Raw genomic sequence first — 25,457 nt, 5'->3', positions numbered from 1 at the left:
CACCCCCCCTCACAGCCAGCCGGAGGACTTCACCAACCCCTTCTACGTGGACTATGAGCACCACGTTCTGTATCCACTGGTGTCCTCCAGACACCTGGAGCTGTGGACCAGCTACTACGCCCGCTGGAACCCCCGCATGAGACCACAGGTACACCACCTCGTTTCTTGTAATTAGTAATCCTCATTTTTATTTGTAAAATGAAAAATGGCAGAAACTTATTTGAATTGATGGTGAATCTGCTGATTGTTTTTGTGATTAGCTGATTAATTGTTTATAAAATGTCAGAAAACAGTGAAAAATCTATCCAAGATTTGTCCAGCCAACAGTTTCAACCCACATGTCTGTCTCTAAGAAAAATGTGACACACATGTGAATCAGTGTAAAAACATCAGCTGTGTGAGGATGATGATGAGGAGGCTAGAGCCTTCCTCGCAGGGAACAAACATTTTCATTGTCTAAGCTTTGACTGGATACTTAACTGACCTTTTCTTCTTCTGTGGTGGTTCAATGGCAGCGACTGCAGCAGCTCCATCTGGATGGATGACTGTGGTGCTATTGTACCGTTACATGCTACATTTATATCCGTGCTGTAGCATCATGATGTGTGATGTGTTTCAGGTGCCGGTGCACCAGACCCTGAAGGAGCTGCTGATCCTGAGAGCAGAGCTGCAGAGGAGGGTGGATGAGCTGCAGAAGGAGACCACCTCCCACTCCCTGTCCTCCTCCTCTGAACACTCCCCCTCCCCCACACACACCACAGGAACTCCACTGCACAGCGCCGTCTGACACACACACATATACACACACACACACACACACACACACACACACACACAGTTAAATTCATGCTTTAGGCCAATAACAGTGTTTACACTCTGAGGGATTCTTACATTTATATTAACATTATTACAGAAACCAGATGTTTGTAAAGTTTTTTAAAAGTATTTAAAGAGAATTAAAAACCACCTTCAGTGAACTCACCCTCCCTCTGCTTATTTATATTATTTAAGTTTCTCACCTGGTTCGGAGCAACCAGGTGAACCTGCACTGGAGGAACACCTGGGAGTCTTAACTCTGACTTCAGATCAGTGAAGAAATGTTACGTCTCAGGGTCTGTTATTGATCGATTATTGTCTGTAGTTTTAAAGATAGTTAGTGCTCCCTCCCTCACTCTTCTTCCTCATGATTTATTTGACCAACACAAACCTGAACATGATTAAAACACCATACGTTTTAAAAATCCTCTGCTATGATTCATATTTTGTTGATAAAACTGGGTCTGAAGCTCATCTACTCTTACTTCCTGATTGAGAAATCAGGTATTGTGCCCCGCCCACCACCTGCTGTCTCCAGGTGGACAGGTGAAAGAGCAGAAAGTATCGTGATGGTTAGAGGAGGAAACATCAGAGAGACTCAGCCACAGGTTTGAGCCTCAGTCAGACCCAGACTCAGAGCAGGAGTCTAACGAGACTAGCAGACGGATCTGAACGGTTAGCGCAGTTAGAATCTTTTATTTGTTTATGTCAGTGGCTCCCTACCTTTGGGCTGGCAAATCATTTGCAAAACTGTAAAATTTTGGTGAAAAGATGTAATTATATTTAAAAATATAAATAATAATAATAAAAATTAAATGTTTCTAAATGAAATTATATTTTAAAAATAAAAAATGTTGAAATGCTCCATCCATTTTATTTTTCACATCATTCCACATCATAGACTTGTTTCTATCTCTCGGTCTGATTGCACGCTGACAGATCACATCCAGGGCAAAAACTGGAGAATCCAAATTGAGAGCGGATTAGCAACAGGAAGAGTTCAAAGGAAAAAGATTAATCAACCTAATCATTAAAAAGAAATAGTGGTCTAAAATCAAATTATTTGGCCTTTGTAAAGTTATGTTGGATGTTGGTCCGATGTGAGTCGCCAACATTTTTGAGATTTTCAAGTTGGAAAAGGTTGGGACCCACTGGTTTATGTTGTTTGTTAGCTTGTAACTGTCAGTGGCTGACACAGTGTTAGTGATTGTGCTAATGCTAACTCTCTCTCTCTGTACTGACAAGGTTTCAGGTTTATTTAGCCCCGCCCCCTGTCCCCACAAGTTGACTGGATTGGTTCCTGAGGTTTGTGACGTATGAAACCCTGACTGTCTGAATCTGTGTTTGTGAGACTGTCATTGGTTCACTGCAGTTCAAGGTGGAAACACTCAGTCATGGTGATGATTATTTCACTCATCATATGTCTGTATTATATAAAAACATCATAAGAATGTTAAAGGTTAAACAGGCTCAGTGTTTATGTCCCTGGTTTCACATCCTCGGTGTGATGCTTGTTTCCGTCACTGCCAAGCACAACCACTGTTTTGTATATAAACCAGCTGTGGAAGCTGAAGTGTCAGTCTTAAATGTCTTTAATGTAAATAACGTGTCTAATTAAACACAAACTTCTTAATGAGCCAGAATGAATTGTCGCATTTATTCCTGATTAAACCAGATCCATTCAGACTCCAGTCTCTGTGTTGTCTTTTCAAAGTTTCTTTATTGGTTTCATATCACGAACACAAACCTGTAACACATCAGCAGGGTTATCATAGTGGGATAAAGAGAGAAAGCAGAGCTTACTATTACACTTCAAGCTATGAAGACTGTCCAGCTGACAGAGAGACAGTGTCAACATCTGTCAGTGTGTGGAGAAAAGCATGCATCTAGAGTGTGTGTATGTATGAGAGCAGAGTGCTGTGTGTATGTGTTGTACGAGACAGGAAGCCTCACAAAGATTGGGGGGGGGGAGTGAGAGGACAGTCCGAGTGGCAGCAGGGTCATGTGAATTGTAGTGATCTACATTGAGCAGATGTTCTACATAATAATCTGGGTTTATCATCAGTTCAGGACACAGGCCCTTAAGAGCAAAACCTGGTCCTAGTCCAGATTAAGTCTAGTCCAGGATCCTGTTAGCTTGAGTTGATTGGTGTTGATTTAACGCAAGCCTGAATTTATCAGTCCCTCAAACCCGACTTGATCTTGACTTGAACTAAACTTGATCTGGACCTGTTGTTGTCGCAAGAATGAACCGCTACTGTCAGCCAATCAGGAGTCCGATCCCATGATCAATGATCGGCTGATAATTTAACATCTGATCCTGGTTTCAACTTTTTACTTCAAAATAAGTTATTAGAGACAACTTCATATCCAGGATTAAACGAACCTGAAAGTGCAGTTAGTGAGATGAGAATTAACTGGATCAGTTTATCTGGTTAACAATAAGTGGTGTGCTGGTTTCAGGTGCTGGCAGCGTTTTTATTTATCTCTCATACAATAAATTAGCAAGTTATTAATGATCAAATATGAATATTTAACATTGATCAGATTGGTCCCTCTCTGATTCTCCATCTAACAGGTCAGGTTATATCGCCGTGACTACCTCCAGTTTTTTTAAACAGGCTTTGTAAAACACCTCCAGATACCTGGACCAGGTACATTGACTCCTGCTGCTGCTGCTGAACCACCCTCACCTGTCACCTGTCTCCCAGACCCCCGAGGAGAACCCCCCCACCAGAGTCCACAACCTCCCAAACCCTGGACCAAGACCACAGCTGGATTAAACTGCAACAGGGACCAGGGTCAAAGTGAGCCACTGTGTGGTGGTTGGTGGTCTTGAGACTGTACTGGTCTTCATCATTGACCAGTACCAGACCAGTAACCACCTGCAAACAGTATTACAGGTGTTCCAGATGTTACAGCAGCATCATCATCACCACAGAGCCAATAAGAACTGAGTCACTGTGTGTCTGAGTGAACAGATATGACAGGTTATTAATGAGATATCAGGTGACCTCAGGTGACCTCAGGCGAGGTCATGTGTTACATTCAGGTTCAGTCCTCGTTTTACAAACTGACACAAAAAGGCAAATCAATCAGCTTCATCTTTGGTGAGTCTGTTTCTGCTGATGAAGACGAAGATGAAGGTGTTTCATACATTCACTAAACAGGAAGGTTTGTGTTGTGTTTGCTTTGTGTGACGTTTAGCTCTCAGCAGCACCCACACCTGTGACCCCCCCCTCCCAAGGGGAGGTGAGAGACGTGGGCGGTGCTCGTGCTCAGGTACAGCTGGGGTGTGTTTGATGAATACTGCAGCGTGTCCCCGTGGGACGGTGCAGGTGTAAGGCAAAGAGAGAAGAGCCACTTCACTAACAGCTGTGCTGAGTGTCCATGACAAGGTGAGTTCATTAGGTGCTCACAGTCCCTGAACACAACACGAAGTCTGAACCACTTTAAGAAAGACGTACCCCACAGAAAACTGAGACCACCAGAGCGACTACATAGTGGTTCATGATTCAGCAGTGATCTCTCAGGGTCTGGCTGCACAAAGATCTGTATGTCTGGTGTACTGAGCTTGTGTGTTGCTCTCCAAACCCCCCCCCCCACCGAAAAAAACAGTCCAAAAACCTGGTCTTGTACATACTACACTGGGTATCTGCTACACAGACGTGTTCTGAGCATTAACATTTGGCACATTTGGCACATTTGTAGGTGCGTACAGTCCCGAATAAAGTCTGGGTGCTGAACGGGCTTCTAGACCACGTCCATGAGGAGGAGATGAAACCACCACACAGACCCTCGAGAAGGTTTTTTATTCTACTGTTGATAAAAGATTCATTTTAGAGCCAAACTGGACTTCTGAGAGTTTAAAGAAATCTGTCCACCAGCGTTAGAGGAAGATGGAAACCAGGTCTGGATTTAAAGACTGCAGGGGAACCAGTTATTACCAGTGGATTTTAATGAGGAGGTCTGTCTGCTGAGATCTCAGGTGGTCTACATTAAAGTCTTTGGAGCCTCCATGGCTTCAGAGTCAAGATGCCAACTGTTCTGTTAAGAGTCCAGCTGAGGACCTGTGTGGTATCTCTCTCCCTTGTTTCCTGTCTCTGATCTCTGCAGTCTCATGAAAGCTCATATAGACAGCAGAGCCACAGCTTGTTTTGTGTTATTGAAGCTGATACCAATAAAAATAAAATCTTATCAGAGTTTATCTGCAGTGAGTCTCCATCACAGCTCAGTGCTCCGTTGAAGAGCAACACCGCTCTGCTCTTTATAAACTGTCTTCTTCTTGTGACAGTTCTACTTCATTAAAGCTCGTTTTTCCTGTTTTGTCACAGTGAATTCTTCCTGCTCAACAACAGGAAGTGACACACACAACCATCTTTGTTCAACCAGCCTGAGATCAGAGTGTTGATGAGCTGATCCAGTGTTCAAGGACTCGAGCACAGAGGGACTGTGGGCACAAGCAGCTGCTTTAGCAAGGCAACATGGAGGAGACCAGGCTGTGGTGTATTACATAACACACTCTCTTTATAGGCCACCAACACAACACAACACTGTCTACAGTACAACGCATACAACAACAACTCGCTCAGTATCTGACATGGTTCATGTAGAAACTATTTCTCGTTCAGACCAGGAGCCGGTTTCCAAAATCCTCCACCTCCAACTGATCCATCACACCCCCCCTCTCTAAAGGAAACAGTGAGCGATTCAGCCCTGGTCTCCAAAATAAAAGCCTCTGGTCGAGGAACACACAGGACTCCAGGAGTCTCTAAGAAAAAGCGCACAACAAAGTCGCAGATACAAAAAGTTCAGCTACGTTATTAGGAAAAGTTTAGTCGGGTACAAAGTGTAAAAAGAGCAGGCAAAGAGTGTAAACACACACACGCACGCACACACTGAAGAGTATAGTCTAATACACACTGCTACAGTACAAACACAGTAATATGTACAACCATCACAGCTTCTATTCAACATCCTACAACTACAGCTGCTAACGTCACCTACACTGCTAAAGCAGGTTCTACTGTAAATTATATCAGCTTCACCAGGGTCCACGACCTGGTCCACAACCCTCTACACGCCTCTACATCTCATCCCACGGTGGCCAATCACAGGCCTCCAGACTGATCATCTGATCATCACAGCATCTCTGCACTGTGATAGAGACACAGTAACACACATGAATCTGAAGACTCATCTTCACCAGGATTGTCTCATTTTTCTACAAAATATTTTCTATAATAAATCATCACAGAGGAGGCAGTTATTATCCCACTGTTGTGTGCCAGGATTGTCATGTGATTGTAAAAAAATGTAATAAACCTTTAATATTATATATTATTATCTATTATTATCATTCTGATTCTGATCAAAAACTGAAATCAATATATTTTATTGATGGGTATTGATGAGTCACCAGGTTAAAGTTCCTCAGTGTGTTTCTGTGGGTTCCTGCTCACTGTATCACTCCACCAACCAGCAGACAAATCACTGGAGCTCTTTCAACTACAGGGGAAAATATCGCCATCTATAGGTCACCTGATAATTAGCAGAGTCTTTGGGCTTGATGTAAAAACATGCAATGCTTTCATCCTCGGCCCCTTAAGTTTGAACGAAGCCCTGAATGTTCACATTGTCCTGCTCGGCCGCTGTAGCGCAGCACATAACTGCAATAATCCTTCAAATGTGCTACAAACACCAAAACTGGTATGTTTCTCCCTGTGGGGAAATTCATTTGAAAAATCCCATTAGCTACTTGAAATTTCAAAATTTCAAGATAACCACCATTTCTGGCATAGGAAACATATATTACCACAGAATTATACCCATGGGGCAGATTTCAGTGATTTTGTTTTAATTTTAATCCAGTTTTTTCTAAAAAATTCTGCATAATACGCGATGTATTTGCAAACCATTTGTTATGAATGAAGAACCAAAAGTTCAGTAAGAGTCGACAGTCAGTACTTGTTTACTTGTCTTTACATTAGCTCGCTAGGCTAACTTGCTAGTGCTAAGCTAGTTAGCAAGCTTTTTTGCGAGTAATTTTTCTTTGTGAAAAATATTTTTGCTGAAATATACTTTCATTTCATTTTTTACAGTGTACTGAATTCAACTTCAACACTGTTAAAATGTACGATTTGATACCTAGATTACTCATATGAGAAAATAGTGGATGAACTTCCTTGCCAGAAATGGTGACCATCTTGAATTTTGGAGTGGCCAACGTGTTGAGGATTTGTGCCAAGTTTAGTACTTGTATCCACATTTGAAAGATCTCCCTGAAATATGCAGTTATCTGCTGCGCTACTGGTTAGCATCCACATGTTTTGACGGCCACCATGGGATGGAGATGAGCTCGGTTGTGCACACACAAGCACCTCAATGCTAACACAATAAAACACAGTACAAACAATCATCAGCTCGTCTGCAGCAGCTGTATCTTCAACCAAACTTCCCTCCTGTTCTTCTCCTGCAACAGAGGAAGACCCTGTTCTATCGACCAGAGAGAAAAGACACTGTGCATGTTTAAGCTAAAGCTACAGCAGAGCTAACTGAACTAACATCATTTTTATGCTACATTAAATGTGGCGATTCTGTATTTGACCTTTGTATTTAGTGTTCTGAACTTTAACTTTTTCAGTAGTGTATAAAGAAGCTGTCGGATCATCACCTCTTCCTTTTAAAGGCCAAGTTGAAAAAACATCAGGATATTTACAGTATAAAAAGCTGCAGACACAAACGTTGAGATGCCTTAAACTGCCAAAAGTCTGAATCTGAATAAGGCAACTTTGTTCATGAGGAGAGACGACGTGATGATGTAACAGTCACATGACGTACACAGTGGTGACCTGCGTGACTCCAGGTCTATGAACATATAGTATATAAAGCCAATAGTGACGCCCAGTAAGAAGCACTACATCTACCAGGTGGTCAAACATCAGTGACTCTTCATCATCATCATCATCCACTGAACAAACATCATCATTATAGTGATAACACATTAATCTAATAAATATTACATGTCATAGGAATAAGTGTTAGTATGGTGGTTACGTGTTGTAACCTCAGTTCTATGAGTACATGCCTGGCTCATAGTCTAACGTGATAATAACAGGCTGCTGTGATAATGTGTGTCAACATTATCTTTATCAGTTGCTACACGTGTTGGCACAGAAACCTGGGACGACTGTTAAATGTTGGAGACTGACTCCGAGTACCATATTGATCCAGTTCAGATACGATCAATAAAGGGATATTGATGACAGATAATCAGCTGTGTCAACAGGAAGTGACACGTTCCTGATGATGAGTCACAACCTTCATTCATCGAACAAAAGAAAAACAATTAGAAATAGCAGGTGTGTGTGCCGCAGCGTCTCTGGTTCGCAGGAGGTGAACTTGCTAAGAATTTCCCACAATGCTCTCCAACTGGACCATAATCCAGTTCACTGTCAGAGACCCCCTGTGACCCCTGTGAGTCAGAGCAGCTGTGACACACACCCACAGACTGTTTCTCCATCACATAACAACATGAACAGGTTGTTGTGTTTCCAGTTGTTGTCACCTGACTGTGTCACACACTGTAAACCAATAGAGACTAAACAATAAATTACTACCATCACACACATGTAGAAAGGTTCTGTTCACTGTTCACAGCAGAGTAAAAAATCATGTTCACATTCGGTGTAGAAGGACTACAAATCCCAGCTCCTGCAGCACAGAGCCACAGGATCAATGAGGACATGCCACACAATAGACTGCAGCATGGCCGTGTGTGTGTGTGTGTGTGTGTGTGTGTGTGTGTGTGTGTGTATGTATGTCTGTGTGTGTGTGTGCAGGGGGGTGTGGTGGGGGTCGGACATGTTTGTGTGTGTGTGTTACACAGCGTTCTCCTCAGTGGGGGGCTCAGCGTTGGGCGGCTCCAGCAGAGTCTGTTGGACTGACAACACAAAACATGATGTCACTCAGGTGAAGGTCGTAACAGGAAGTCATATTATTACATTTCAACACACAATCAATAGATCAATCAATCAATCAGTTGTTTGTCAAGATGTTCTAAAAGCAGTGAAGTGACAGTTAAGAAACACAGACACAGCACAGACAGCTATGTATTCCACTTTTATACTTGATATTTATCAAAAGTATATAAAGTGTGTATATGTCTATCTGTGTGTGTGTGTGTCTGTGTGTGTGTGCGTGTGTGTTTACCTTGTGGTTCTGTAGCCACCACAGCTTCAGGGTTCTCAGCCTTCACCATGTCAGTGTTCAGACTCTCTGTTATAACACAGAACATTCACATACAGATACAGTGTTGAACTGGGCTGATACTGGACTGATACTGGCCTGATACTGGACTGATTCTGGACTGATACTGGCCTGATACTGGACAGATACTGGACAGATACTGGACAGATACTGGCCTCATACTGGCCTGATACTGGACTGATACTGGACAGATACTGGACTGATTCTGGCCTGATACTGGACTGATACTGGACAGATACTGGACTGATTCTGGCCTGATTCTGGCCTGATACTGGACTGATACTGGACTGATACTGGACTGATACTGGACTGATACTGGGCTGATACTTGGCTGATACTGGGCTGATACTGGGCTGATACTGGACTGATACTGGGCTGATACTGGCCTGATACTGGGCTGATACTGGACTGATACTGGACAGATACTGGACTGATTCTGGCCTGATTCTGGCCTGATACTGGACTGATTCTGGCCTGATACTGGACTGATACTGGACCAATTCTGGCCTGATACTTGGCTGATACTGGACTGATACTAGACTGATACTGGACTGATACTTGGCTGATACTGGACTGATACTGAACTGATACTGGACTGATACTGGGCTGATACTGGACTGATACTGGACTGATTCTGGCCTGATTCTGGCCTGATACTGGACTGATTCTGGCCTGATACTGGACTGATACTGGACTGATACTGGACTGATACTGGACTGATACTTGGCTGATACTGGACTGATACTGGACTGAGCCCGTTGCTGTGATAACGTCAACGTCACCGTCATATTGGACCGGACTGTAAACCAAACTGATAAAAAAGAACTATAATATAATAATCTCAGCTGATTCACTGAGTTGTTTTTATAATCAAGACATCATGATCAATGTGGAGATTATTACCTGTAATCATGATAGTTCAGGCTGTAATCACTGTTTCACCACTGGTGTGAATCAATACGACAAACACACCTACAGTTATAAAGTGCTATGAGCACTTCTGACTGGACAAAGATACGGATGTTTCCACGTTAACATGGTTAGAATTATGGGGGGGATTGGGGGGCTTTGTCCCACCTGATTAAGACTTGGACCCCCCCAAAAGAGGCAAGAGTTCAGGGGGGTTGAAACATTTATATATCCTTCTTACCTGTGAGTGTAAATATTACAATATATTTCCCATATTCACACTTGGAAGAATACAATTTTCAGACACCCCTAAAGTGGACCGTACCATTTCTTAAGCCTGACACTGGTTGAACGTCTCCTCCAGTGTTGCCAACTTAGCGACTTTATCGATAGATTTTGCGACTTTTAAAAAAAAAAAGTGCTTAGCAACAAATCCTCCAGCTGTTAGACTGTGAAACTACATTAAAATGTAAAGAAAGCAGAGACCATAAGTTTCAGTAATGTAATGTGATTCACTGAATAACTGAGGAACTTCACACACTGAGCTAATGACACAGCGACAGCTGATAGTTAGTCCTGATGTAGCTGGAGTTACAGTCTAAATTAAAGCTATGTGAATAAGTTTATCATTTTATTGCGTTTTTTCCTTTTCTTTATTTCATTATCATTCTAGTGTATCAATTCTATTAATAATTCTATTTTCTTTGATAATTAATTATTAATTAATAATAATTAATAATGGATAATAATAATAATAATGGTTATTATGATTGTAATTGTGCTTTGTCAACACTTTCAAATGTCCTGCCACACAGTCCAGTGTCAGTGTGGAGGACAGTGTCCTCTGATGTAAAAGTCTTACGCTGCAGACCGAAGCACAGCTTCTTCTTCTGGTAGGAGATGTAGCTGCTGATGGCACCCACCAGCGCCATGGCAACCGCACTGACAATCCCTGCAATGGTGCCCACCTCTGCTGTGGTCTCTGGAAACACACACACACACACACACACACACACACACACAACACACACACACACACACACACACACAGTGAGCTCAGACTGACAGACAGACAGACCTTGATGAATCGTCACCACAGACAGAGGACACCCACCACTGTTAGGGTCATCATACTGGTCGATGTGGTCACTGCCTCCACCTGCAGCTCCACCTGTGGAAACAACAGACAGCTTCACATCTGTCTGAACTGTTACATGTCAGTCTTGTCTGTACGACGGAGTGTTAGAGCCACAATGAGAAAAAAAAAAAAAAAAATCTGAAATTATGAGAATAAAGTTGTAATATTAGGTTGTGTGTCGTTTTAGAGGGGAGATATAAGAAGCTTTAAAATGAGGAGCCTGGAGCATCCTGTGAAGTTCTACTTTAACACAGGTTTCACTAATAAGGAGAAACTTCACCTTTTGCTCATCATCATCATCATCTTCATCATCATCAGGACATTGAAAAGATTGTGAAGAAACTGAGTCTATTCTATAGTTAGACAGACAAGCCACTGACTGTCCTTTCACCTCACGACTTTCTTCTCGTGATATTCTGACTTCATTCTTGTCATTTCAGATCTCTTTTTTTTCCTAATACTCCGTCGTACTTCTGTAGCCTCAGGCTCAGACCTTACCTTTGCCTTTGTCGGGTTTGTAGGTGTCGTCTTTACCGACATCCATCAGGTCACTGTCAGAGAACGTACCTGCAGGAGAGACACATCATCACTGAGGATGAGGATGAAGATGAAGATCTGTCACTCACAGGTACAGGAAGCTCTGAGTTGGTATGTGTGTGTGTGTGTGTGTGTGTGTGTGTGTATGTGTGTGTGTGTGTTTGAAGGTTGTGTTTCCAGCTCAGGTTGTTGAGACACAGGTGACAGGTAAGAAAGCCCCACCCACCTCCCTGACCCTTGTTCTTGTCTTTGCCACCAATGTCATTCTTAGGGTCCAGAGCATCGGCCAGGTCAAAGTCACCATCAGCTGTGAGGGTCAAAGGTCAATGATCAGTGACCAGTCAGAGGACATCAGACAAATAAAGACACACAGGACATCTCTCCAAATGTTGCTGTGCCAGTTCACACTGTACCTGAACGCATCATGTGCAGACTGACTGCACCTGCTTATGTTTAGCCAATATGTTAACTATTTGCTATTCGCTCTTCTGTAGAGCTCTATGCGTGTCTGCTCAGCAGGGTGTGGTCTATGCAGTAACCCCCCCACACACACACACACACACACACACACACACACACACACACACGCACACGGATCAGCAGTGTAGCTCTCACTTAAACTCTGTGTGTTCACAGTTTTTAATTGAAACCTGAATTAAGAGAAGTTTTTATTTCCACTGTTTCTTTAAGATAGAAGCTGTAACTCTTTTGGTCATATATTGTGTCTTTGTTATTTTTGTTATTGTGTTACATCTGGTTGTTTATGCACATTGTCCAAGCAAAATAAATAACTTTGTTTTAACAAAAACATCTGGTTCTATGTTTAGTCTCTTTCCTCTAACCAGCTTGTTTTCTAAAATATAAACCAGGATCTAATCTAAACCTGGCTCTCATGTACCCAGGTCCAGGACTCAGGTCCAGGACTCAGGTCCAGGACTCAGGACTCGGGACTCAGTAGGTATGTAGGTGTGTTCTCTCACCTGGTTTGGGTTTGGGCTTGACTGGGGCCTTGGTACCTGTGGGGATCTTAGGCGTGACCTTGGGTGGGGCTTTGGTGGTGGTGGTGGTGGTGGCGCTGACTTTAGATAAATCATCGAAATCAAGCTCTGCAGACAACACGGATATAAATACATATATGAGCAGCCACAGTCTGCAGCTGTGATGAGTTCACTGTCACGTGATGTGCAGGTGGATTTGTCTAAAAGTGAAAATACAAACTGACGACGGTGTTGCAGATGAAATGACTAGGTATGAAATGTTTCCTTTAACCTGATGTAAAACAAGTCCTGGAGCACGGAGGTAATAACACAGTGTAACACAGGTGAGCTCACGCTGCTCACCAGAAATCTAAAGCTGCTCACGTCACATAAAACATTTAGTCCCATCGGGTCACATCTTGTGCTTCATCATATTCCACAGTTATTTTAGAAGATAGTATCAGCAGCTTATGTGTGGTGCTCACCTGCTCCTCCTGCTGGTACAGGTGGACGTGGTGCAGGAGTCGCTGTGGAAACAGATGAATCAGGTGATCATTTATACATAATCATATGAAGGGATTATTTCACCTGGTGGTGAATATCTGCAGTCCCGCAGTAAGAGGAGGTCCTGAGGAGCAGTGACTTGTCTTGCTGTCTTTGAACACATCTTTAAATGCTCCTGACTGTTCCAGGCAGCCGCTGGTTTCCATTCATTTCTATATGATGTAAAAGTCAACCGGCGGTGACACAGTTCAGACCGATGTGAAAGGTCATGAGTGTGTAACCACAGATACAGTAACACATTCATGTAAACCTGATGTTATGGATCACATGTTTCCTATTAGAGTTTCATGTTTCGTGCAAAATGAATGGAAACCAATGGAGATACAAGTTTTTCCCTCTCAGCGTCTCTCGCTCCTTCACTGCTTTTAGAGGAGATGACAGGAGCTCGTGTGATTGGTGGTCAGTGAAGGTCACCTGACTCCACCTGTTTGTTTCCTGCTGATACTGTGTCTGTTCCACATGGCGTCTACCTGCCCCTTGTTGTACCTGGTTTGTGTCAGAGTCTGTGATCATTAAGATCATCAACCACCCAGATCACATCTGTAACAGTAACAGTTAGAACATCACATATGTTAAGTTTAGTTTAGTTTAGTTTAGTTTTAAAGGACAATGCAATTTATCATTGTTCCAACACAATGCATGAAACTGATATGAGAGAGTTTACAGCTATTGCAAATGTTCAGCTCTCAGTCATCAGACAATAGAATAAGTTAATTAACGTATGAAACAGTAGGGGTTTAAACCAATCAGAAGAAGAGACTTGATAAAGATGGAGAGGAAACAGGATCTGAAACACAGGAAGAGACAAATGACCAATCGCAGGAGGAGCAGCGATGTCACTGTTTACACACTGAGAAACAGACGGTGAGAGATGATCTGATCAGACAGAGAGGAAAACCACTGCTCACAGAGCTGCAGACTAAACTGTGACTGAGACCAGGTTCAGAAACCTGATGGATGTCAGCTGTTTGTAATGTTCAGTCAGTTCCATGGACGAGCATCAGGCCATGTTTAAGCTCCGTGCTGCTGCGGAGTTTACATTAAAGACCCTGCTCACCTGCACAGGTGTTGTCATCACACCTCTGCTCAGGTAGAGCTGAGCTGGGCACTGAACTGTCAATCAAACACAGTCTGTATGTCCACAGTCATGTGAGTGTTGTTCCAATGCACTTACTTGGTTTACTGTCGTCCAGAGCATCAGCCAGGTCAAAGGGATCCTGAGAGAGGACTACAGTCAGAGAGGACAGAGGACAGAGGACAGAGGAGACAGGAGAGAGGAAAGAGGACAGAGGACACAGGAGAGAGAACAGAGGACAGAGGAGACAGGAGACAGGGTAGAGGAGAGAGGATAGAGGAGAGATGACACAGGAGAGAGGAGAGAGGACACAGGAGAGAGGACACAGGAGAGAGGATAGAGGAGAGAGGATAGAGGAAAGAGGAGAGAGGACACAGGAGAGAGGACACAGGAGAGAGGATAGAGGAGAGAGGATAGAGGAAAGAGGACACAGGAGAGAGGATAGAGGATAGAGGAGAGAGGAGAGAGGACACAGGAGAGAGGATAGAAGAGAGAGGACACAGGAGAGAGGATAGAAGAGAGAGGACACAGGAGAGAGGAGAGAGGACACAGGAAAAAGGACACAGGAGAGGGGGAGAGAGGACACAGGAGAGAGGAGAGAGGACACAGGAGAGAAGATAGAGGAGAGGAGAGAGGAAACAGGAGAGAGGAGAGAGGACACAGGAGAGAGGACACAGGAGAGAGGACACAGGAGAGAGGAGAGATTAATCAGACATGTTACAGATTCACCTCACACTCTATGATCTGGTGTCTCTGGTTAAACAGTATAAATCAAAGCAGTGTGTGATGTTGTGGGGGTGTGCTCAGGTCTCTGATCAGCTGATGTGACGATGACACACTGTCACAGACCTCGGGCCCCGGAGCCAGACGGGGCCCCACACAAAACTAATCCTCTGTGTTTGTTGCCTGGACCACAGTCCACAGATCATTTACCAGAGACACAAAGAGACAAACAAAACCCAGATAACCTCCCTCTGCCCAGCGTGTGTGTGTGTGCGTGTGTGTGTGTGTGTGTGTGTGTGTGTGTGTGTGTGACTGTATCAACATTCAGCTGCAGCAAACAGACTTTAACATTCAGATGGTTTAAACTCCATGTGTGTCCCTTTATTTAACATTAAATATGAGGCTTGTCACTAAAATGAAGTGATAAACACTCGTTAGCTCTGAAATTTAACATACAAGTGATTTTGATTTTGTAAATGTCTTTTGTCGTGTTGTTCACCACCATCACACCATCAGGTTCATTTGCACTTCACGCAGAATAACCTTGATTTAACAAAAACGGTTCTAGTCTTTCTGAGATCCACATGAATAATTACAAAAAATGTCAAACTTTCACTGCACTTCAATTTTATTTGAAAAATAAGATTTGATAAAACATGTTCTCTCAGCCAACTGGGATCATGAGCTGGACGATGGAGAAGTGAGTGATGTGACCAACAAGTCTGGATGCCAGGGTCCAGCGGTTTGGGTCTGTTCAAAGAAACGTGTCCTACAGTGTCCTACTGATTCACTGCAGCAGAAACAACAACCATGAAAACTGTGGACACGGCAGAGAATGAAGCAGTTTCCTCAGATGAGTATGAGCGCTGTCTTCCATCCACCAACCCACTGAGAACTCACCCCTCCACGAGGAGGGTGCCAGACACACCCACGGACACATTCTTGGCCTGTGGACCGCAACATCCAACACTTTGTCTTGTCTAATGGTGTCCGAGGACATTTACAAGACACACGTCATTTTGTTTCCTGCACCACATTCATCTGAAGAATGGGACAACGGAGGAATTGAAGCCGAGTGTCCGGAAGAAGAAGAAGAAGCGGTGTAAAAAGACCATGGATGGATTCTGGTGCAGTTTCAGTCAGGTGAAGAAAAGCTGCTCTTCAGTGGTGAAACTTGTGAACTTGAAGACACTCCGTGGTTTAATAAACTGGACAAGATACTGATAAAAGCATGAAAGAACTGCCCAGCTGAGAGCAGTCATGGCTCTGGGTGTAACATCATGTCCTCCCGCTGCGTCAGCCCTCAGCTGCTCTCTCGTCCAACTTCCTGCTTGCTTCATCCCTCTCTTCTCAGATGATTTTCAGTTTCTCTGATTTACCTCTTTCAATAACCCCGCCCATGGCCACGCCCCAATAGCTGTGATTGGACATTTTGATTTTTCATTTGGGCATCGATGACGCGTTTTCATCTTTAAAAGAAAAAAAACTTATGCAAAATAAAATGCTAATACCTCTTCACTTTGTTTGCTGTGTTGTAGCATGGAAAATTCATGTGACAATGAAAAACAAAAGGTTAATTAATTCTCATTTAACATGTTTTTCATTTAATTATGACAGTAAATGTGTAGATAATCAAATATAAATATTATATTTCACTTTATTTTTGTTTTCATTTAGACATTTAAAATCTTCCACAGTGTAAATGTCATTTGGGTTGACCGTGTGATTAATGTCCTCTAGTGATGTCACATGAGTCAATGTCAGCTGAGTTAAGAGAAAGCTTGGGGTGACCTCAGCAGACCTATGTAGACCACTCTCTCGGCTACATTAGCTGCCAACTGTCTAGACTGGGCTGCATTCTGGGTAATGTAGGCAAGTTTTCACAAGGAAGAGGAATGTGTGGAATAAAAAAGACAATATATGTAGTTCTGCATCCCACATTTTCATCCTTTTTGAAATGTTGAGTGCAGAGTTACATCAGTGGAGTGTGTGTTTAAGGTTCGGTTGGACATATGCGGCTCCCCCATGTGATTAATATTGATGTTGTCAGTCGTCAGTTTTTTCTACAGACCTGTCCATCACCCCGACCTCCATTAGCTGTTACTGTCGTCATCTCTACACAGATATGAATCAGGCTGTGGTCTGAATACAGAGGAGCTGCCCCACCCACCTGCTCCCACCGTTACACAGAACTGTGATGCCCAACAAGACATTCAATCAATTATCTTCATCAAAACCATAGTCCTCTCATCAGCTGTTTAATGTCTGTGAGACACAAACCTCATTTCCACTGGTCTATACATGACTGAGGAGCCATGTGTGGTGGAGGGGGGAGGTGGTGGTATCTAACCAGTGTCAGAAGAAGTTACTGGAGTGAACAAAGCAGAATATTAAAGTAAAAATCCTGCATTCAAAACTGAAATCCCAGTATTATCAAGTAAATCTACGTTATCGAAAGTAAAAGTAGCCACTGGGCAGAATGGGCCTTTTAAAAATGTTATAACATTATTATATATTGTTATAGAGCTCCTGTTTTCTGAATATTATTACTGGTGCATTAACACACACATGTGAGTGTCACAGCTGGTTGAATTGGAACTCATTTGACCTACTTTATACAGTGCTGTGTAATTTAATGTGTAGCTGTATAATATTTGATAAGTTGATCATATGTTTTGTGTGTAAAATCATGATGCGTGAAGTAATTATAGAAGTCAGATAAATATAGTGCAGGAAAAAGCTGAATATTTCCATCTGAAATGTGCTCAAATAGAAATAGTAAATGCACTTTGTGACTTTGCACCCACACTTGTCAGTCAGCTGCAGAACAGCAGGTCGATACTGAGCCTGTCAGGGATCACATTAAATACAGTTTCTTCGTCACTGTTATAATAACATTTTGTGTTTCTGGTATCAGTTACTGTATTGTATTCAGTCAGGGTAGATCTTTTAGAGTTTTACTTTACATAAATTAAATTCCAGTGACTTTCACACAGCGTCTTCATTTAGATGAAATGGAGCCCTGGTGTGGGTCAGGAGTCACTTACAGCAGATACACTGAGCTCATGTGGAAAATGTTGGGAGAGGACAGTTATGAGCAGAGAGAGACGTCCTGGTCACATTATTACTCTTATTTAACCTCAACAGATTTTTACCTAATCCCACTTACCTTTAATATCAACCTCAAGATAAATATTTAACATAAATATAATTAAACTTCCTGGTATAAGCATGAAGAACGCAGCCAACTGGCTTTACAAGCCAAAATTAATTCACATTATTTTTTACTGCATTTGCATAATCTGCATCACAGCTCTGCTTTTACTGCCGTCCATCACAGAAAACATATTTTCATATTCATGACTGCAGTGTTTCATTCAATGAATCCATATTTTATCTGCTTGTTTGAAGGAAACAATTGAAATATATATATATATATATATATATATATCAGATACAATAAAACATCAGGAGCTCCTCCCTGTGTTAAGATAAGATAAGATAAGATATTCCTTTATTAGTCCCACAGTGGGGAAATTTGCTGTATTACAAATGACAGTACCAAATATTAAGACAAATAATATAATAATATAATATGTACAATTTAAATACTTAGCCTAGATATAACAAAAATCAAAAAAATAGCAGCAGATAAGGAATATTGCACAGATGCTGGGTTAAATTACTTCACATGGCGTAGTATTTGTTATATAGTGCGAGGTGGAGATCACACGTGTTAATACCGGTTTAACTTTTCATATTCATCACCAGTGAGAGTGACATCATTGTCAGCATGTGCAGCTGCAGACAGGTCACTGTGGGTGGTGCCACATCACTCTCATATCTAACAACTATCATATCTGATAACTATCTAATAACTAATACTCAACCAATATATCTATTTATTGATTAGTCTACAATCACTGAGGCTCACGCAGCTGTTTAACATCGACAGCTGTTCAATCAGAAACATCTGGACCTGGAGCACAAGGAGCCGCATTAACAGAATCACTGTCTAATAATAAAATGTGATCACGTGGATGAGTGGAAGGTGTGAGGAGGTGATTATTGTGCGTGGATGTGTAATTAGCGGCTCTCTGCTCTGTCTCTTTAACGTGTGTTTCCAGGCCGGTGGGCCGCTGCCCCGGCCTTGAATCAAAGTGCGGCACAAAAGGCAGGGCATGAGGATCTGCTGATGTGTGCGGGACAAAGCCTTACCTTGCAGCGGCAGCAGCAGCGCCAGCAGCAGCAGCAGCAGCAGGCTCACAGTCCACAGAGGGCGGGAAGCCATGACCCCAGTCCGCATACACACACACACAAGCACGAGGAGGAGGCTGAGCGGAGAGCGGTTAGAGAGCGAGCCGGTACCGTTAGGTCTGTCTGAGGCAGTTCAGCTCCGTCACGCTGAGAACCGCAGTCAAGGCGTTCACTATGGCACTCTGAGACACGCCCACACAGTGCGGCTTCCTGCCACACCTTTCAAAATAAAGTTAGCTGCTCCGCAAAGAGGAAAGAACAGTTTCATAGTTAGAGGTCCATATAGTATAAAGGTAGATGTACATGTGTTTGATTATAAAGCAGGTCTAGGTTCTATATTAATACTGTGAAAGTATCAAAGTGCTCAGTCCACAGAGAAATGCACACAGCCTGTATTCACACTGAGCCTTAAAACCAGCCGTCAGGACTTCTGGAACTTTGTGATGTCACAACAAAATAGTCACGCCCACCTAGACCCACCATCAAACCTTTTCAGGATTTGGTTTCTCTGAGTGTTTTACCTGAAATCTGCAATATTTTTATTGGATCACTCAGAAAAGAGTCAGCCAGAGGAATCAGAGCCTCCTCTCTTCTGATTGGCTCACCAACCTGTTGTTACTAGAGCTCAAGAGAGAAGTCTGAGAGAGGAGATGTAAAACTACACTGAGATGGTTTTTGGTTCTTAAAATCACAAATAAAACACTGGAGTAGAGGAAAATATGGTGAATATTTAAAAGCCCTCTCCTTAATGTTGTCCCAGGTGAGGAGCCTCAGTTAATGTTCACATCTTCGACATGATTGTTGGTGTCTGTCGGCTGATTTGAGTGTTTCTCATCCCTCTATCATTTCTAGATCAGTGGTTCACATCCTGCGGGCGGGGCTCTTTTTGTTAAACCCTCTGATTCAACCCATAGGACCATCTTCTGAAATAGCACCTCGGTTGTCATGGTTACAATAATAAACACATGGGCCTACTGAGAGCAGCGTACCTACCTTCATTGCCAGCTGTGTCAGAGTCTGGGAGTGTCTTCATCCACTCCTTGTACCTGTTGGCCTGTAGTACCCTCAACAATTATCACTGATTAATTATTATTTAATTCATGATTAGTAATAATCAGAATTATTTGCAAAATAAAACAGTTATAATTAATTGCTTAATTAATTGCTTTTTACTAATGACATACTGAACATACACTGGTCAGTGGTTTTGTGATGTCCAGACTGAATATTCCCTGATTCACCCTGAGAACTAATTACTAATAGCAGATTATTGATCTTTAAATCTGTGCAAAAGAGAAGTAATAGAGAGGCCATTTTGAAATCAGCAGGGGATATTCGGACATATGAATAGGGTTTTCACTGATACTGAGACTTTAAGAACATTTTACAACAGCTGCTGAACTCTTACTGAAGTAGGATTTGAAAACAGTAGAAATGATAACTTAAAAAAAAAAAAGAAAAGCAAGTTAACTTTAGTTGCCATTTTAAGTTGGAACAACTTCATGAAGTAAACACAACTAAATTTGAAGTAAACTTAACAAGTGGATATAAAGTCAACACAACTGAAAACTAACAGTAATATTTACTGAGTTTTTTCAAGGCAGTTGGTTTTCCGAGATTTTCTCTAAGTAAGATGAACTTGGCACATTTTACAGTGTAGTTTTACTCTGTGATGTTACTGCAGTTCAGATGTTCTTCAGTACTTCTTCCACCACTAGGCATTAGTACCTGCAGTTACTTACACCACATGTATTATTATTGTTACTAAGAGTAGTATTTGTATCAGCAGCAGCAGCAGCAGCAGCAGCAGTAGGTGCATTAAAATGACTGTGGTGTCCATTACACTCTGTGGGCGTGGTTTTCGTCCCTGAGCCGCGGAAACAGGCGGAATGATCTCAGACAGCTGACAGCAGCGGATCCCGGGGACCAGCACAGACCGCAGACCAGCAGAGAGCACCGACCAGCGGACTTCAGAAACCCACAGCACAGAGAGAGGAGATGGGGGACAGAGCGGGGACCAGGTAAGAGACTGATCCAGCTGTGCTGTCAGAGGATGGAGGGAGTGGACGGAGGTTCCGTTAACTCAGAAGGGAAGGAACCGTCCGAGTTCCTCTAAAAACAAACTGTTTAAACTTGTTGTTCATGTGAAGTAGCCTTAAACTACTGAGAGACCGTTTAATAATTATACATGCATTATTACATGTTAGAACTAAAGTGGTTCACATGATCTCTGTCGCTGTCCTCAGTTTACTGAGGAGCTGGAGAAATCTTTTAATAAAAGTAGACTGACAGTAACGTTGAACTGGGAGGAGCCAATAAAAAGACAGGTGTTTTATATCCAGCTGTTACAAACAAACTGTCTTAAACTGCTCATATTAGGTTTTGGAAGGTCTGGCGCAACTTCCTCATATGAGGAAACGGGACGTGTTGTTGGGGTGTTGGGCACCAGCAGGAAGGATGTTGCCTCTGAGAGCCTCTCAGTCAGAAACACTGTTACTTCTCATGATTATTACAGACACATATATAAACCATAAAACTCTGAAAGCCCTGCAGGTGATTGACAGCTCTCTCTTTGGAGACATGTCTCAGATTGTTTGGAGAGATGTTCCTCCAGATTTTGACGTGTTTTTAAAGCTGCAGCTGAGCTGAACATCCAGATGTGTCTGATAGCAGCAGTGAAGCAGTTAACTCAGAGACGGTATACATCCTGGTGTTTGTAGAGTTTCATCTGTTGCAGAGGAAGACAGAGGATAATTTCTGTGTCTTCTTTATAACTGATAAATCAATGTAAAAGTCTCCGATCTAAAACCACATGAGAACCAGACTGTGGTGGATGCAGGACTGTACTGGTTTTGGTGAAGGTGTCCTTCCGTACAGTTCCACCAGGTGTCGCCCAAGACGGAAATATTCACCTCACAGGATGCGGTCACAATCCCTCACGTCCGCGCTTTGACAGTAACAGTCAGGTGACCGTATGAACAGTGGGACAGGTTTTATCTAATGCAGTTCACAGAGGCCGTGAAGGTCCCTTCTCTCAATCTAATTGATGAGGAATAAAACCTACAGTGTACTAAGATGTCTTCAGTCGTTATCTGAAGCAAAGCTCCAACCTCCAAAGCTGAAAACTGAAGCCAACACTGAAGAACCAAAAACTGCAGTTCCTCTAATGACCACTAGAGTCTGGCTCCAAAAGTGAGTCAGTCCCCATAGAATCCCATGTTAAAATGTCCAACTTTACAGCATAAATAAACATGTTTACAGCCTGGTACAAATCTGTTTACATTTGTTAAGACTTAAAATTATTTATAATTGAGGGCATGGCCTCTTTGAGTGACAGGTGGTCAGTGTATGCTTGCCACAAACTGGCATAAACCGAAGTCTTAGCTCCACACATGCCCCTCCTCTTTGACTATTCCTGGATTATCTTGGAGTCAGACACTGCCAAGATGGCGACGGTGGAGCAGCTCACTCTGAGCTTCAAAACCGTTGTTCAGAAACCTGTGGGTGACGTCACGGAGGCTACGTCCATCTTTATTTACAATCTATGGTTGTGTAGCACATATGTTGACTTTGTGTGTGTTGCAGTCATTTTGTTTCAACAGGTTGAGCCATCAGAAGCATTACAGTACAGTACAGTTGCTTTTCAACAACTTTTGGTTTGGTCTGAGGTCATTGGTGTGAACAGTAGGTTAGAGTCTCTGTGGCTGTTTTTTTAGCTTTTCCAAATCTCTGTAACATTTGTTGATTTGGTCTTCAGTTCATTTCAGTTGTCAGCAGTTAGCAGTTAGCTTTGTGAAACTGTAGAATGTAAGAGAGTGAACCGCATGTCAAGTCGTCTTAAGTTCAGTTTATCAGGGTTACATCTTGTCCTCAGCGCTGACCTCAGACGCTGCTGAGCTCACTGACAGCTTTTCTTATGATTAGATTTTGCGCCTTTAGAATAAGGGGTGGGCAGGATGGCGTTCACATGTCCTCTCTGTAGATAATCAGGATGTGCATTTTGTTCTTTGCCCCTGTTTTCTTTCCTCAGGATGTAAAAGGCAGCACATTCCTGCACAGGCACATGCTAATCGACTTAAAACTGCAGTGGTGTGCATAAAGTTGGTGAAGCTGACTTGGCCTGAATGGTCCTGACAACAGCTCTGCTAGTGGACCACTACATCTGCAATAATCGTGTTCTACAGTAATGTATATGATGAAGACACAGTTTTCATTGTGTCCTGTTGTAGTCATGGACTCTATAGATTGGCTGATTATTCCCAACACTTGGTCACCCCATGATTCCTGACATACACATAACTGGCACACACTGGCCACATTTCCTGGAATACACTTCACCCACTTCCTGTTTAGATTGTACAGATGCTCTGCTCCTTTTTCTCTGCTTCGCCTTTGATCAACTTTTACTCTCAGTTGTTTCGGAATAATGAGCAGCGGTTCTCCCTCATGACTAAACCATACAGTTTGTAATTTATGGACTATTATCGTCTTCTTTCAACTGTCAGTAAATCAATGTGAAACACAACCCCAGCAGAAATTGTCCGGCCTGCTAATGTATTAGCGTGATGTTATTAGCAGGCCATTGTGCAACCCTGTGGATTCAGCAGACAATTTTATTTTGGAGGGTACAGGTTGTTACAGTGTTCTGTGTTCTGATTATTTTCAATGGGGGTAAATATGGTGTCATGTAAAGATCGGACACTTTCCTAATAAGGGGAAGTTGTCTTATTTTACATGCTGTATGTACTTGATGCACATTCATGAGCTTCCTCTTTTCACATAGACTTGACCTACTAATGATGTAATAATGTAGTAATGACTACTGAGTACTCATGTAATAACGTAGTAATGACTACTGAGTACTCATGTAATAATGTAGTAATGACTACTAAGTACTCAAGTAATAACGTAGTAAAGACTACTGAGTACTGATGTCAACTCAAGTCAACTTTATTTCTAGAGCACATTTAAACACAGCTTGAGCTGACCAATATGCTTTTACAAAGGACAGTTAAAATAAACAAAAGTTAAACTAATGTATAGAATGAGTAAATCACAAGGAAAGCATATTAAATATAAACATATATATATATATATATATATAATGTATACAGAAACATATAATCATATGATCATACTAACATAAACAACAAGGAGCAAATACACAAGTATCAACATGACAACGGTCTAAAAGGTTCGCAAGCCAAAAAGGCTGATGCATAAAAACGTGTCTTTAGCTTAGATTTAAAAATGGAGATAGAGGAAGCTCATCTGATTTCTAATGACAACTTCTTTCCATAATGTTGAACAAAGACTCCTTTAAGTATCAGTCGTGATGGTGGGACAGACAGGAGAGATGAGCTTTCAGGTCTAAGAGATCCAGGAGCTGAGTGTCAATGAATAAGGTCTGTGATGTCAGTGAATTACAAGGATAACCCCCAGGTTTTCTTTTTTTTTTGCATGAGACTTCACATATGGTTTGAGGTGGTCCAGTTTACTGGGGAGGAGGCTTCTGGATTTAGAGGGACCAAATCCGAGTTACGAGTTATATGGTTGTTTGTATGGTTTAGTTCCAGAAATGCGATCAGGTTTTGATTGCAGAGTTTCATTGTGACATGGAAGGGATCTGCCTTATTTAGTTTGCGTGTGGTGTTTCGACACAATGAGCCAAATTGTGCAATAAGTGTCTGAGCAATCGCAAAATACAAGAACAACTATAGATAAGCTGAAAAGCTCCCTCGCGTTGGTTCTTTGTTCACTATATTTTTAAATGTAATGACTGATGTCTTCCTCAGAATTGTTCCATGCTGAGTTGGTGAGCTAGTTCATCACACACCACACTGTAGTTGTTCCTGTTCCACATAGAGACTGTAGAGAGGAAACATGGTCCAGGATCAGTTCTTAGACTCCAGTACAAATTTAGTTTACAATGAACTTCCTGTGTTACACTGAGCTGTCAGCCATCACTGCTGCTTTCCAGCTGCTCACTGTTTACAGAGACTGGCTCACTGCTGCAATGTGTGTGTGTGTGTGTGTGTGTGTGTGTGTGTGCGTATGAAAGACAGGAAATATGACTTGATTATAAAGTTCTGTTGGTGTGTATTTGGCTGTAATGAGCTCGCTCAGTTCCCACACACACACACTGTAAACACTGTTGAGTGTTGTCCGTCCTCACTCTGCCTCACCACAGTTT

At 42.3% G+C, this 25,457-nt stretch overlaps 3 protein-coding genes across 10 annotated transcripts in view; 2 read left to right on the top strand and 1 right to left on the bottom strand.

Annotated features, from left to right (window-relative positions):
• The window catches only part of mtmr1a (myotubularin related protein 1a), a 13,886-nt gene extending 11,384 nt beyond the window's left edge, over positions 1-2,502 (top strand). For all 8 annotated transcript variants that reach the window (XM_023423903.2, XM_023423902.2, XM_023423904.2 and 5 more), the window contains 2 exons: positions 16-148; positions 620-2,502. In XM_023423903.2, the coding sequence (XP_023279671.1) occupies positions 16-148; positions 620-787 (301 nt within the window). In that variant the 3' untranslated portion in view covers positions 788-2,502. The remainder of the gene's footprint in view (positions 1-15; positions 149-619) is intronic.
• A 14-nt stretch (positions 2,503-2,516) lies between these two features.
• cd99l2 (CD99 molecule-like 2) lies at positions 2,517-19,434 on the bottom strand. Its single transcript, XM_023423835.2, has 10 exons — positions 19,226-19,434; positions 14,384-14,437; positions 13,131-13,172; positions 12,649-12,774; positions 11,895-11,975; positions 11,630-11,698; positions 11,108-11,164; positions 10,856-10,975; positions 9,028-9,093; positions 2,517-8,758 (listed from the first exon to the last, which is right to left on the bottom strand). The coding sequence occupies exons 1-10, from the start codon at positions 19,311-19,313 to the stop codon at positions 8,697-8,699; spliced, it is 765 nt and encodes a 254-aa protein (XP_023279603.1). The 5' UTR covers positions 19,314-19,434; the 3' UTR covers positions 2,517-8,696.
• Positions 19,435-21,143: 1,709 nt separating this feature from the next.
• Positions 21,144-25,457, top strand: part of arrb2b (arrestin, beta 2b) — an 11,854-nt gene continuing 7,540 nt past the window's right edge. The window contains exon 1 of the mRNA XM_023423806.2: positions 21,144-21,285. Coding sequence (XP_023279574.1) covers positions 21,263-21,285 — 23 coding nt within the window. The 5' untranslated portion in view covers positions 21,144-21,262. The remainder of the gene's footprint in view (positions 21,286-25,457) is intronic.

Source organism: Seriola lalandi, unplaced genomic scaffold (assembly GCF_002814215.2).
Source record: "Seriola lalandi dorsalis isolate HSWRI2012SDOR001 ecotype SW California unplaced genomic scaffold, Sedor1 jcf7180002054694, whole genome shotgun sequence".
NCBI classification, from domain to species: Eukaryota; Metazoa; Chordata; class Actinopteri; order Carangiformes; family Carangidae; genus Seriola; species Seriola lalandi.
Note: the sequence above shows the minus strand (reverse complement) of the source record. Positions and strands in the feature narration are given on the sequence as shown.

What these genes read in the sequence shown, in the direction of transcription:
- cd99l2 (XM_023423835.2), bottom strand. Translation starts at nt 19,313, where the DNA reads ATGCGGACTGGGGTCATGGCTTCCCGCCCTCTGTGGACTGTGAGCCTG. An exon ending in TCTGGACGACAGTAAACCAA is followed by an intron (nt 13,173 to 14,383) that starts GTAAGTGCATTG and finishes CTGTTTCCACAG; the next exon opens with CGACTCCTGCACCACGTCCA. An exon ending in CAAGAACAAGGGTCAGGGAG is followed by an intron (nt 11,699 to 11,894) that starts GTGGGTGGGGCT and finishes TCTCTCCTGCAG; the next exon opens with GTACGTTCTCTGACAGTGAC.